This window comes from Armigeres subalbatus, chromosome 2, assembly GCF_024139115.2.
Source record: "Armigeres subalbatus isolate Guangzhou_Male chromosome 2, GZ_Asu_2, whole genome shotgun sequence".
NCBI classification, from domain to species: Eukaryota; Metazoa; Arthropoda; class Insecta; order Diptera; family Culicidae; genus Armigeres; species Armigeres subalbatus.
This window is the reverse complement of record NC_085140.1, coordinates 177,542,736-177,557,395: the sequence shown is the minus strand read 5'-3', so window position 1 is coordinate 177,557,395 and position 14,660 is coordinate 177,542,736. Positions and strand designations below refer to the sequence as shown.

General features: G+C 39.6%; 1 protein-coding gene across 1 annotated transcript; it reads right to left on the bottom strand.

The window, feature by feature from the left end:
- Positions 1–2,853: 2,853 nt before the first annotated feature.
- Positions 2,854–3,743, bottom strand: LOC134211279 (adult-specific cuticular protein ACP-20-like). The gene is made up of 2 exons (XM_062687999.1): positions 3,679–3,743; positions 2,854–3,616 (listed from the first exon to the last, which is right to left on the bottom strand). Exons 1-2 carry the CDS (start codon positions 3,685–3,687, stop codon positions 3,059–3,061), a joined length of 567 nt encoding a protein of 188 aa, XP_062543983.1. The 5' UTR covers positions 3,688–3,743; the 3' UTR covers positions 2,854–3,058.
- Between the last annotated feature and the right edge of the window lie 10,917 nt (positions 3,744–14,660).

The following is a 14,660-nucleotide window of genomic DNA, read 5'->3' as shown; positions in this document are numbered from 1 at the left end:
ATTCTAGACCAACATTTGAAAAGGGCGTAAGAGCCAAAATTTATTCCTTCTGATTCTTTGTCCACATGTATAGCCATATATGTAGACGAAGAATCAGAAGGAATAAATTTTGGCTGTTACGCCCTTTTCAAATGTTGGTCTAGAATTATTTGAAAATTCAATTTTTTGTTTGTTTTTATCTTCCTTTTCAAATGATGGTCCAAAAATTATTTACATAACCAGGGTTCGTAATGCTCACTCAACCTCAGTAGCACGAGAGCAGCGATTCATCCTGGGCTTGACAAAGGCTTGCTTTGGTCTCATCGCACAGAAAACTCGAAAACCTGTACATTACATACAGATACGTAGTTCAACGTCACCTTTGCGTACAACCTGAATGGGCTGCACCTTTGAGTTTTTTTTCCGTATATTTGTGGCGGAAAACATCTTTCACACACCACTCTTTTATCAAAGAACGAACTCAGAAGCGAAACGACAATCTTGCACGCTATCTTGTTGCTATACTCAGTGACTAAGTAAAATTGTATTGTCCTCTCTTTTTATCCCACAGAAATTTTACTCAAAATCAGTCAATAGCAGGACTACTCAAAACTATGAGTAACCCTGCGAGCAAACCAAATTTTTGCGCCACTGGAAGTGAGAGAAACATGGTTGTCACTCATAATACCTGTTTTTCTTTCCCGAAAAATGATTTCTCGGCGAAAATCTGCGTGAATGAGCATTTTCTTCTCGTGAGAATGAGTGGATTAGCTGAACACCTACTTAAGAAGGATGCAGAGAACAAAAAATCCCATACAAATTTTTGCAAAGTTGCTCCATTTTGCATGATTCGCCGAAAAATAATAAAAAAAAACCTATGACAAATCGTAGAGTTCTCTGCATCCTTCTTAAGTAGGTGTTCAGCTAATCCACTCATTCTCACAAGAAGAAAATGCTCATTCACGCAGATTTTCGCCGAGAAATCATTTTTTGGGAGCGTGTGAAAAAATCCGTGTAAAACAGAATGGGGTATATAGTGAATATGGTTCAATGTACCATTTTCTTTATAACTTTCAAACGCAACGATCGTTTTAAAATTCAACGGTGATCAACTGGCCTTTGCCCCCTATCGAATGAAACTTGTTGCGAGGAAATCGGTTAAGGATTACATTAAATTAAAGTTGTTTAATGTTTGTTTAGCTTTTGTGCACACACATACACACACATACATACACACGGACAGACAGACATTTGTTCAGCTCGTCGAGCTGAGTCGAATGGTATATAACACTATGGGTCTCCGAAGCTTCTATAAAAAGTTCCAAAAAATACAAAATTATCAAAACTTTATCAATAAGTTTTGATTAAAATTGTAATTCATCCGACATTACGCATTTTTGTCCGAGGTACCCCCGGAGCCCAGCGAAGGTATCCCCAGGGGAAAGAAAGCTTAAAAGACGACTTCCGGGCCTTTAGAAGGGAGAGTCCAAGCCTCTTGAAGTAGACTTCCAAGCCTCCTAAAATTAGGCTTTCGAGCCTGTTTAAAAATGTCTTCCGAGTCTGGGTTGTAATAGCGGAATCCCGCTACAGACTGCAATGGGCTAGGTTTATAGCCAGAATGTCAGACAATAATGCTGAGCATAATTCTTGATAGTGGTCCGACGGGCATAAGAAGCAGCAAATAAGGGGTCGCCTTAGTTTAAATAAATAAAAAAAAGGCGATACAACTACAAAGCCAAGAATTATTATGCTGTCATAATATATTGGAGTTAATTGACCCTCTATGCAAAGTTTAGATTGGACAAGGGTATTCTGAGTAATTTTGTGAATTTCAACTGATCTACCAAAAGATGGATGTATGCAGCATACAAGTAAGTTCAATTGCTTAGACTTTCTATTTACGTTCACGTAATGCCATCTGTTTGCCTGTTTGCCATTTAATTGCCTAATCAAAGCTTGACATAATAAAAAATATATACAGCAGAAAAAACTAGACCGGTTAGAAATATCATGCCTCGTATGAGCCACTGAAAAGTAACATGGCATCCATGCGGATTATCTGACAAAATAACTATTATGTATCTATATAAACCCAATCAAAAATCACGTTGCTTACATGTTTAATATATACCCAAGTAACCACCAAGCATTAATTATTGCATGTAATCAATCACAGATCAGCATAATAAATGCTATTTGCATTAGATCAGTTTTAACGATTTAAAGATGCATTTATTCATCAACTGTCAAGCAACGATACAGTAGTTCAGCATCACGAATGCAGCGATGCATTATTTATGTTTTATTTCAACATGTCAAGATAATGAAGCATTATTTCGGTCGTAAAAGGGCCTTTTTCCACTTTAAGTCAACTTTAATGGCTGTATTATTTGCAAGCATATATAGCTTCATGGTTACTTGGGTACCTTTTACTATTCCAAGTCTTGCACAAAAATGTAACCACTTCAACTGGAAATGCTTCCACTTTGCCAAAACGGCTTCTTGTTCCGCTTACTGTATCCGGTACTGGACCCACAGAATATGCAAATATCGCCGCGCGCGCTGTCCATAACCTTCTCGCTGGCTCCACAAACACGGCGCTGTGTTTCACCTTGACACTGTCCAACCAGCATCAGTAGTGCCAGCGACGAGCGAACGCGCCATGCCATCAACCGGTAGCCTAGTCTAAAACGAAAAATGTTGATTGACTGATTGGCGCCAAAGCAGAGACCAGGCAGAGAAGATTAATGCGTCGTTTGTTTTGATTGTAATTTCTTCACTAGCTGCATTTTACTCAACGTCGAAGACAACCGACCGATGCCTGCCGGTCTTACGAATGGCTGTTGGAAAAGCGCAAAAGAGAAGGCTCAATAATCGAACAGTTGTGGATTATTAGACAAGTTTCTTTTATTTTTCGAGCAGTATCTACATTCAGGCGTTACTTATACACTGTACAATCTTTCATACAATTTCGTTCATCACATTTCACGTTTTAGTATTATAGTTGGGCTAATCTCAGGTTAAATTCAGAGTAATAAATAAAATTGTCCTATAATTTACTCCTCAAGCACAGTTTGTTTCAGTGGACGTTATTGTAGCTATAACTTTCATCATGGTGTCCATCGTAGCCACTTCCAGAGATACCGTTTTCCGTTCCGTAAACTTGCGGGTGATGAGCATGACCAATCTTTTTGACGACTGCATTAAAACCGGTGTGCTTGTCCGAGGTGTATTCCACTACACGCTTGGTGCCATCGGGTTCGTAGAAAGAGTAACCGCCCTTCACTACATCCCCATCACGGATCTCCCATTGACTTTTGTGATCTCCAGTGTGCGAGTCTTGAACACCGTAGTTGAACTTGTACTTGGGATACGCGTAATAGTCTTTGTGATCGTATTGATCGTAATTATCGTATTTGGATCCCTTGTTCATGTATCCTAGATTTCCGGGAGTTGTGTAGATCAAGTTTCCTTGAGCTCCATAACCGGATGCACCATATCCAGAATTTCCTAAGTTTTCCCCGGATCCTAATCCACTTCCGTAGTACTGCGTTGCATGTTTAGTCACGATATTGTATCCGTTTCCGGTAACATATGCGGCAGCCGTAGTGGCCAGAGCGGCAATGATTGCGAATACCTTAAAAAAAAGCATTTTCAATCACTGAGTTTTTGTTACACTTTTCTGCACATTTTAAGTACCTTCACCATTTTCAAAATTTTTCGCACTAAACTTGAAGTCTCTGAGCTGCACTTAATCAACGAAAAATCACTATCGTACTGATACCATTCTTGGCGGCAGTCTTTGTTTATATAGTGTTCTTTGTTGAAACCGTGGGACAATCATCAACGGGTGCCTCTAGTAAAGTCAGGCTTCGTTTCTGTGAGAACCCCTAATTTTTATTGAAAGTTGAAACAAAACAATCAAAACCCGAGCATGAAGCGGAGAATAACCTCTGCCACCGTGAAGCATAACCAACAAAAACTACAATCAGCTGCTGGGGTCCAAAGCATTGATATTTTGCATCTTGGTCAATATCGTGTAGCTATGAAAGAAAAACAACCCCAGAACATAGTTCCGAAATCATACTCTACAAGTTGTTGCTGGTAATTGTCTATGCACATAATAGCGGAAATTGGTGCACGTTCATGTCGCTGTTGTTGGTCGTGTTTGAGCACGGGAAAATGGTTTTGTCCGCAGGGCAACCAAACATAGTCTCGAGCCGGCAAAGGCATATTAGAGGGATCTACATTTGAATTGATCGCTCGCAAACGTACAACTTATGCTAAGGACCACTAGCAATCGAAAATTTGATAATGTAAGGGATAAATTTGGCATAAGTTGGAACCTAAGGGAAGCTCTAAGCAACAGCAAACAAGCTAAAATCAAAACATTGCAATATTTGAAACTAACAGAATTATTACAATATCTGTAGAAAATTCAACATTGTCAAGAGTGGTTAAGGGATAAGTCTCCTAAATCGCCAGAAACAATGCTAAGGACCTTATAAACAGCACATGCTGTAGGAACTGCTTCAAAAATTACATTAGGAATAATTATATCAAAATTTGTCATGAGAAATGTGTGGGGCCTGATTCCGCTGAGCATGTTGACTGGAGGCCTCGTCGCGCGTCCCGTATAGCGTCCATCCTCGTTGATTGTCCGATGGAGAGCCAAAGATCCGTTATACGGAAGATAGTTGCATAGCTGTTTTCAGTGTGTAGGATGTGTAATACCTTAGATTGATAATAAATAGATTAATCACGATTAATAGATAATAGATAATAGATTAATTGATAATAATAGTATTAATTATCTAAGGCAGAGGTTCTCAACCATGTACCCCTGGGAGTACCTTCGCTTCGCTCTAGGGGGTACCTCGGACAAAAATGTGCAATGGCGGACGTATTACAAATCCAATCGAAACTCATTAATACAGTTTCGATAATTGAGATTTTTTTTATTTCAAAGCTTTGTCTTATACAAAATGTGCAAGGCGATCAGTGAACTATAGCCAATTGAATCCTCCCCTCCAGGCTTGTAAAATGGCATCTGCATGTCATTTGACTAATTTGTTAATAACTTTCTTCAGAAGTAAAATTCACATAATAATTTTAGATGTACTCATAAAGCTTGAGTAGGGCTATATTTTTGTTCAAGGGTACATTGCTCTAAATATAACATCTAAGGCTGGAGAGTGAAATCTCTCCAAAATGTCACGTGTCATTTGACATAATGTCATTTGAATGACATTTTGCCTCCCACGCCCCAGATTACATATTTACAGCAATGTCTTGATAGATAAAGTTGTAGGCACATTTGAGCACTATAAGTTCGTCATACATCAATAATCAATAGCTAACTTCTGAAAAAGTTCTGGGAAAATTATAGAAACGAATGCAAATGACATTTTTCAACACTGCTCCCCTCCACAAGCATCACAATGTATGAAGAGCTGTGGAACAAAAGATCAAACGATTTTGTCCTTTTGTCGAATGAACAAATAAAAAAAAGGTTTAATGTAATCTAACTGATCGAACAAAATGATGAATAATATGTTATAATATGTTTTTGAACTAGAATTTAGGTCCTAAAGGTTCGGAAGCCTCCGTTTAAGAGGCATGAAGGCTTTTTTTTCAAATAAACTCGGTTGCTTCGTTGCAAGAGAGTAAGAAGCATCCTTCTACGCTTCTTGAAAGTCTTGTTCCAAGCAGCTCAAAGGCCTCCTTTGAAGTGGCCTGCAAGCCTTATTTCAAAAGAGTCGGAAGCCTTCTTCCAGAGGTTTGGAAGCGTGCTCTCAAGAAGCTCGGAAGCCTCCTTTCAAGAGGCTCGTGTCGTGACCCGGACGAGATTTCTAGTCTCGACCGTTCGTCGCAACAATACTCAGCAAACTGTTCCGCTCTTCTCTTTTGACACGATCATTCGACATGTTTCAAAATAAGGTAACCTGCTACCCATTCGAAAGAAATACATACCAAAAGAGCGTATTCAAATCACAAAAATCAACTAATTGCCAATACCACAATGCAGTACAGTGAATCACTTTTTTCTCGATACTTTATAGACCTGATCTTATCTACTACATTCTTCTCCACCTCTACTCTTCAGAATTGTAATAAATGTAGAATGACTTTAGAACTTCATATTGTTGATCCTTAAACAAATATTATCCACATCAAATTATCTTCTGACTACTTTTTTATAGTCCAATAAATTGAAATTCTAAACTCCCTTCTCAATTCTTTAAAAAGATTTAAAATGTAATACAATCTATCTACGGCTTGAACCGTAGCCAAATCCAATTCAAGTCCAAGCTTACATCTATCCAATTCAAAAGGAATGAAATATGCAAATCCAATTTAAATGCAATTTAATTCAATTCAGATCCAATTTAAATCCAATCCAAATCAAAACAAAATCCATTCCAATGCAAATACAATCCAAATTCAAATCCATATGAATCTCCAAATTCATTCCACACCAAATCCAGTCCAAATACAATTCAAATCCAATCAAAAACCAATCCACATTAAATTCAAATTCAATCCAAATCCAATCCAATTCTAATCCCAAGCATAAACAAGTCCAAATCAAATTCAATCCGAAAAAAATCGAAATCCAATCAAACATACAATCCAAATCCAATCCACATCCAATCAAAGTCCGATCGAAATCCAAACCAAATCCATACGAATCTAATCCAAATCCAATACAAATCCAAACCAAATTTAATCAAAATCCAATTCAAATCCATACGAATCTAATCTTAATCCAATCCACAATGGTCCCAGAGTCGAATCTAGCAAGACAAAAATGTTTGCGCCAAAACTATTAGTTTTAGATATATAGTGTCTTTGGGAATGTAGTGAAATTAGGGTGGTCCCTATATTTCAGAAGTTCATAATATCAACTTTTTAATTTTTCGGTAAAGACTTGTGTAATGTTCCACAAAGTTGTAGGGCAATCAATTTTGAGCAACTTTGCCGAAGAAACCATTTTTCTATCACTTATGGTTCACAAGTTATGAGCTTTTTCAATAAATACGTTAGGGCGGTCCCTAAAAATCGGTATTCTTCACATAACTTTTTATACATTCATTTCTCGCATAAACTTTGTTCCGAGCACTTTTAGGACTTTTGAAGACGCACATTTTTGTTAAAGAACCATGGATCTATCTTTTATAACAAAAAAGTTATTTGAGTTTTTGTATGAGAAACATGTTTTTTTCATATGCGTATATTTCAAAATGGAGCAAACCGATTTTCAATCTATTGGTTCTATTCGAAAGCTCGTACTTTTCTGCGTTTACGGTGGGAAAACTGGGGGAGCGTTTTTTGTTTAAAGCGCCTTATTTCATTTTGAAAAAATATGATTTTAATCGAAAAACGGCTATAACTTGATAAATAAACGAGATAGGATCATGGGTCTTCAACAAAAAGATGTGCCTTAAGAGGTTCTAAATGTGGTCCATACAAAGTATCCCTCAAAATCAATACATAAAAATATATTTAAAAAACGGTTTTCGTAAGGAAATAAACGTTAGATCGATCAAAGTAGGCTGGTTGACAGAGCTTATGATTTTTTTTACGTTATTGTGCCTTGCAACAAAATTACAACTTTCGTGATAATTTTCCAAAGCTCTCATAGATGTGAAAAATTTCTCCGCAGTACAAATAGCACGTGCTATCCAAGCATTCACCGCTAGGATGCACCACGAGGCGGCCAAATTTTAAAAATATCGAAGTAGCTTTTTTATCTGGAGGTATGTTTTTCTTAGGCGACTATCTGGCACGTATTTTCCGTTGCGACCAAAAATGAGCGGAAGAGTTGTTTTTTTTGTGAGCGGTACAGTACATGGTTCGTTTACAAATTACATAATGCCGAAAAAGACAATTTTCAACCCCTACCCACCCCTTTTTACAACTTTGATCTCGTACTTGAATTTGCGTTTCAAGGTTTTCCGTTCCGGAATTTCTCCTGGTGTACCTACTTAGCCAAGTTTGTTGCGTGAAATGCTCTTTTTTCTATTACTTGCCTTTCATAACATTTTGAACTTTAATGCAAACTACTGAGATTTTCCCACCTGATGAAGAGTTGCTTTTAACGTAATAGTAATAAAAACATTTCAGTAACTTACCAATGGTCATCTTCGCTTTCTCCCACTGGCGATACCGAAAAAAATCTAATCAAAACAAGGTAGGCTTGTAACAAAGGCTATACTTCAAAAGTGACCTATTTTTAACGCTATATATCCAACAGAAAACCAAGCTACTACCATTAATATGCATAGTAGCCTGATTTTCTGTTTGATGTTTAGCATGGCACTCAAAAGACATGGCAGTTTCAACGCGTATGTAAACATTCAGTAAGAATGAACCGGTGAACCGAGGAAATGCGCTCTCTAGTTCAGCCTACTTTGATCGATCTAACGTTTATTTCCTTACGAAAACCGTTTTTTTTAAATAAATTTTATGTATTGTTTTCAGAGGGATACTTTGTATGGACCAGATTTAGAATTTCTAAATACACTTTTTTTTGTTGAATACCCATGGACTTATCTCGTTTATTTAAAAAGTTATAGGTTATAGCCGTTTTTCGATTAAAAACATATTTTTTTCAAAATGAAATAAAACGCTTTAAACAAAAAACGCTCCCCCAGTTTTCCCACCGTAAACGCAGAAAAGTGCAAGCTTTCGAATAGAACCAATAGATTGAAAATCGGTTTGCTCCATTTTGAAATATACGCATATGAAAAAAACATGTTTTTCATTCAAAAACTCAAATAACTTTTTTGTCATAAGAGATAGATCCATGGTTCTTTAACAAAAATGTGCGTCTTCAAAAGTCCTAAAAGTTCACGGAACAACAGAACCGATTTTTAGGGACCGCCCTAACGTATTTATTGAAAAAGCTCATAACTTATGAACCATAAGTGATAGAAAAATGGTTTCTTCGGCAAAGTTGCTCAAAATTTATTGCTCTACAACTTTGTGGAACAATGCACAAGTGTCTACAGAAAAATAAAAAAGTTGATATTATGAACTTCTGAAATATAGGTACCACCCTAATTTCACTACATGGAAAAATATGAAATTTTTTTCCCAAAGTCACTATATATCTAAAACTAATAGTTTTGGCGCAAACATTTTTGTCTTGCTAGATTCGACTCTGGGACCATTGTGCAATCCTACCGACTGCGCCATTGTCGTGACCCGGACGAGATTTCTAGTCTCGACCGTTCGTCGCAACAATACTCAGCAAACTGTTCCGCTCTTCGCTTTTGACACGATCAATCGACATGTTTCAAAATAAGGTAACCTGCTACCCATTCGGAAGAAATACATACCAAAAGAGCGTATTCAAATTACAAAAATCAACTAATTGCCAATACCACAATGCAGTAAAGTGAATCACTTTTTTCGATACTTTATAGACCTGATCTTATCTACTACAGCTCGGAAGCCTCCTTTCAAGAGGCTCCTTTCAAAAGGCTCCTTTCAAGAGGCTTGGAAGCCTCCTTTCAAGAGGCTCGGAAACCTCCTTTCAAGAGGCTCGGAAACCTCCTTTCAAGAGGCTCGGAAGCCTCCTTTCAAAAGGCTCGGAAGCCTCCTTTCAAGAGGCTCAGGAAGCCTCCTTTCAAGAGGCTCAAGCCTCCTTTCAAGAGGCTAGGAAGCCTCCTTTCAAGAGGCTCGGAAGCCTCCTTTCAAAAGGCCTCAAAGCCTCCTTTCAAGAGGCTCAGAAGCCTCCTTGCAAGAGGCTCGGAAGCCTCCTTTCAAGAGGCGCGGAAGCCTCCTTCAAGAGGCTCAGAAGCCTCCTTTCAAGAGGCTCAGAAGCCTCCTTTCAAGAGGCTCAGAAGCCTCCTTTCAAGAGGCCTCAGAAGCCTCCTTTCAAGAGGCTCAGAAGCCTCCTTTCAAGAGGCCTCAGGAAGCCTCCTTTCAAGAGGCTCAGAAGCCTCCTTTCAAGAGGCTCAGAAGCCTCCTTTCAAGAGGCTCCGGAAGCCTCCTTTCAAGAGGCTCAGAAGCCTCCTTCAAGAGGCTCAAGCCTCCTTTCAAGAGGCCTCAGAAGCCTCCTTTCAAGAGGCTCAGAAGCCTCCTTTCAAGAGGCTCAGAGCCTCCTTCAAGAAAGGCTCAGGAAGCCTCCTTTCAAGAGGCTCAGAGCCTCCTTTCAAGAGGCTCAGAAGCCTCCTTTCAAGAGGCTCAGAAGCCTCCTTTCAAGAGGCTCGGAAGCCTCCTTTCAAGAGGCCTCAGAGCCTCCTTCAAGAGGCTCAGAAGCCTCCTTCAAGAGGCTCAGAAGCCTCCTTTCAAGAGGCCTCAGAAGCCTCCTTTCAAGAGGCTCAGAAGCCTCCTTTCAAGAGGCTCGGAAGCCTCCTTTCAAGAGGCTCAAGCCTCCTTTCAAGAGGCCTCAGAAGCCTCCTTTCAAGAGGCTCAGAAGCCTCCTTTCAAGAGGCCTCAGAAGCCTCCTTTCAAGAGGCTCAGAGCCTCCTTTCAAGAGGCTCAGAAGCCTCCTTTCAAGAGGCTCAGAGCCTCCTTTCAAGAGGCCTCAGAAGCCTCCTTTCAAGAGGCTCAGGAAGCCTCCTTTCAAGAGGCTCAGAAGCCTCCTTTCAAGAGGCTCAGAGCCTCCTTTCAAGAGGCCTCAGAAGCCTCCTTTCAAGAGGCCCGGAAGCCTCCTTTCAAGAGGCTCAGAAGCCTCCTTTCAAGAGGCTCGGAAGCCTCCTTTCAAGAGGCTCAGAGCCTCCTTTCAAGAGGCCTCAGAAGCCTCCTTTCAAGAGGCTCAGAGCCTCCTTTCAAGAGGCCTCAGAAGCCTCCTTTCAAGAGGCTCAGAAGCCTCCTTTCAAGAGGCTCAGAAGCCTCCTTTCAAGAGGCTCAAGCCTCCTTTCAAGAGGCTCAGAAGCCTCCTTTCAAGAGGCTCAGAAGCCTCCTTTCAAGAGGCTCAGAAGCCTCCTTTCAAGAGGCTCCGGAAGCCTCCTTTCAAGAGGCTCAGAAGCCTCCTTTCAAGAGGCTCAGCCTCCCCTCAAGAGCTCAGAGCCTCCTTTCAAGAGGCTCAGAAGCCTCCCTTTCAAGAGGCTCAGAGCCTCCTTTCAAGAGGCTCAGAAGCCTCCTTTCAAGAGGCTCAGAAGCCTCCTTTCAAGAGGCCTCCAGCCTCCTTTCAAGAGGCTCAGGCCTCCTTTCAAGAGGCTCAGAAGCCTCCTTTCAAGAGGCTCAGAAGCCTCCTTTCAAGAGGCTCAGAAGCCTCCTTCAAGAGCCTCCCTTTCAAGAGGCTCAGAAGCCTCCTTTCAAGAGGCTCAGAAGCCTCCTTTCAAGAGGCTCAGAAGCCTCCTTTCAAGAGGCTCAGAAGCCTCCTTCAAGAGGCTCAGAAGCCTCCTTTCAAGAGGCTCAAGCCTCCTTTCAAGAGGCTCAGAAGCCTCCTTTCAAGAGGCTCAAAGCCTCCTTTCAAGAGGCTCAGAAGCCTCCTTTCAAGAGGCCTCGAAGCCTCCTTTCAAGAGGCTTGGAACCCTCCTTTCAAGAAACTCGGAAGCCTCCTTCCAAGAGGCTCGGAAGCCCTTCTTTCAAGAGGCTCGGAAGCCCTTCTTTCAAGAGGCTCGGAAGCCCTTCTTTCAAGAGGCTCGAAAGCCCTTCTTTCAAGAGGCTCGGAAGCCTCCTTTCAAGAGGCTCGGAAGCCCTTCTTTCAAGAGCTTTGGAGGATAAAACAGGGAGCGATCAAGTCTACCCACCCTCCTCTACTATTATGATTCTCGCATTTTTAGAGGGATCAATTTAGCCAAAGAAGAAACGGATGATTGTCATCTTTTTATTTTGGCTTTGCTGTGTGGCAGCAAGCATAGAATAAATCGATGCCAGTTGTTCGTTGTTTTAGTATTGATAGTGGTGCCCTTGTAAACGCGTGGGGGAAAAATCATTGTTTTCCGAAAAGTTCGTCCTTAAGAGGGATAGGCTTTAAAGACTGATAAGTTGATAATTTTGCATCGGGTTTTCATGATTTTGTAATCAATCGATTGCAAATTTCTCAAAGATTAAAAATCCCCATTCATATCTTAACATTTTTGCCTTTCTTTTTTCTCGAACAACAAAGTTGTACCAGAAGGCTATAATTTCACTCCAAAAGTGTGTATGTGTGTAGCCCATAAATATTTTTTTTTGTTAAAAGCGTTTCATATAGAAGGGCTTAACAGATTCGAGTGCAACTGGTTTCATTCGACGGAGCAAATTTCCTAGTTGGACACTATTGTTTTTGTTTTTTAATAAATCAAGCAGTTTGGATTATATTTTTATTTTTTAATCAAAAAAAAACACAAATGTACATTGAATCATTAATCATTTTAGCCGTGGCGTAACCCACGGTAACCCACGGTAAGTAATTTTTAAGCAACGTACTATTATTGCGCCAAATCTTTTTACCGCCGAGATGTAGGCAATAAGCACTGCATTTACAACATTAATTCGAATTCAACATATTGAATCGAGAAAGGCATCATCACCACCGGTGGATAAAATTGGGTTTTAATAGTAAACTAATAAGCTATACTCTCGAATATAATTTTCACCACAATCAGTCAATTATTGCAAGTATTCACTCTCCTCACCGGTTCATTTTGGGCATAGATTCTTCTTTGTCTTAAATGTCCTCCTAAATACAAAAGTCAAATTTATGAATAAAAAGTACGAATCTGGACTGTAAATTTTGACAAAAAATCCAAAAAGCACTTGCTTCTCTAATCATTTATTGTCAGATTTTCTGGATATGATACACTGCGCGGCGTTTGTAATGTTCCCAAATGGGTACTTGCACAAAACTTCACGCGGCGAATGACTGTCGAAAGGTACGGCCGCGCCAAACGATACACCGCAATGCTATTCACTCATAAGAATCAAGTAAACGGGGTGCAGAAAGCGCGGCGGTACCTTTCATGAAGGGTTCGCCGCGTGCAATTTTGAGAAAATCAGGCAATATCAACATGTCGTTATTTTTCCAAGATAATTGTCTCAACTGCAATTCTAAACGAATACAAGTTGATCGCGGATTTTCTTCTTCTTCTTCTGAATTTTCTTTTTCGTCTTCTTTTTCCTCTTCTTTTTCTGTGTCTTCTTCTATGGCTTTACATTCCTATTGGAATTTGGATATTTGGACATTTGTAATCCACACTCCGAAACTATTAACTTTACAATGTCTCGGCAGAATCTTAAAACATACTTTAAAAAAATTCGAAAGAAAATTATAACATTTTTTATCTGCATTATTTAATCTCAATTTAATTTTTATTTTAGGTATATGTTATAATTCATACTCTATGTATTTTAGCATTAGGAATTAGCATTAGCATTAGCATTGAGCATTTCGCACAAATTCGTAGGTGGTACAAGCCAAGACTATTGTATGAGAGTAGCATCACTTTCATCCGTTACCACAGATATTGATTTGGGACTATCACTATCTCTTAGATGGAAGCAATGCACTCTCCAATAGTCGAGATCTGTCCTGGCCACGTCCTTGCGAATGCTGAGGAAGGGGAAGGAAGGTTTGTTGGACACCTACTTAAGAAAGATGCAGAGAACTCTACGACCTCTCATAGGTGCCACGGGAGGTTTTGGGATTGCGTGGAAGGTTATAACAGTAGGAATCGTTTTGGTATAACGTGAAACACCGAAAGAACTAAGATAGAAATACAAAGTAGGAAAGGGACGAGCCTGGAATTGAACCCACGACCAAGCAGGAGGTCTATACTTATAAAGTATATAAAGTACTTATATACTTATAAAGCAGAAGCGGTAGCCACTAGACCACCGAGCTCGTCAGAAAATGTTATTGCAATTAGCGCATACATTTTTGAACTGGTGAAATTTGAGCTTCAATTCAAGCAACGAACTGCGGGAAATATTGCCTGATTTTCTCAAAATTGCACGCGGCGAACCTTTCATGAAAGATACCGCCGCGCTTTCTGCACCCCGTTTACTTGATTCTTATGGATGAATAGCATTGCGGTGTATCGTTTGTCGCGGCCGTACCTTTCGACAGTCATTCGCCGCGTGAAGTTTTGTGCAAGTACCCATTTGGGAACATTACAAACGCCGCGCAGTGTATCATATCCAGAAAATCTGACAATAGTTATAGAAAAAAAAATCCATCACATATTTTGAAATTCAGCATCTGATACGAGTTTTTGACAAGCTAATAAATGATCGAACCTAAATTTCTAAACCATCCTTGGTTGAATGTAATAATGTACATGCGAATTCACAATCAGGTGGTGCAATTATTTGATCATAAATGAATCAAATTTGATCAACTAGCGCACCATATTTAAAATTATATTTATAGGCAAAACTCATTAAATATCTATGTATTTTAGCATTAGGAATTGGCAAATTATGAATATTTAAAGTATTAGTCTACGACGTTTGACAAAATCAATAAATACAAAAATGAGCATTTCCTCAGTTAATATATCAAAAGCTTTTCTATGTCCGCTGTTTCACGAGTATGAATCTCCGAGAACGCTATCTTCGGACTGACAATCCTACGCCTATGCACGCAAAACTAACTGGAGATCACAATATAAACGGATACAATCATTATTTTTTCCTTTTTCCTGAGATCGCAAAATTACTTGCAACTGTTCTCAGCCTTTGAACCGTACAGATCGTGCCGAGTTACAACCTTGAAACTATTAGCGTTACAAGAACAGTTG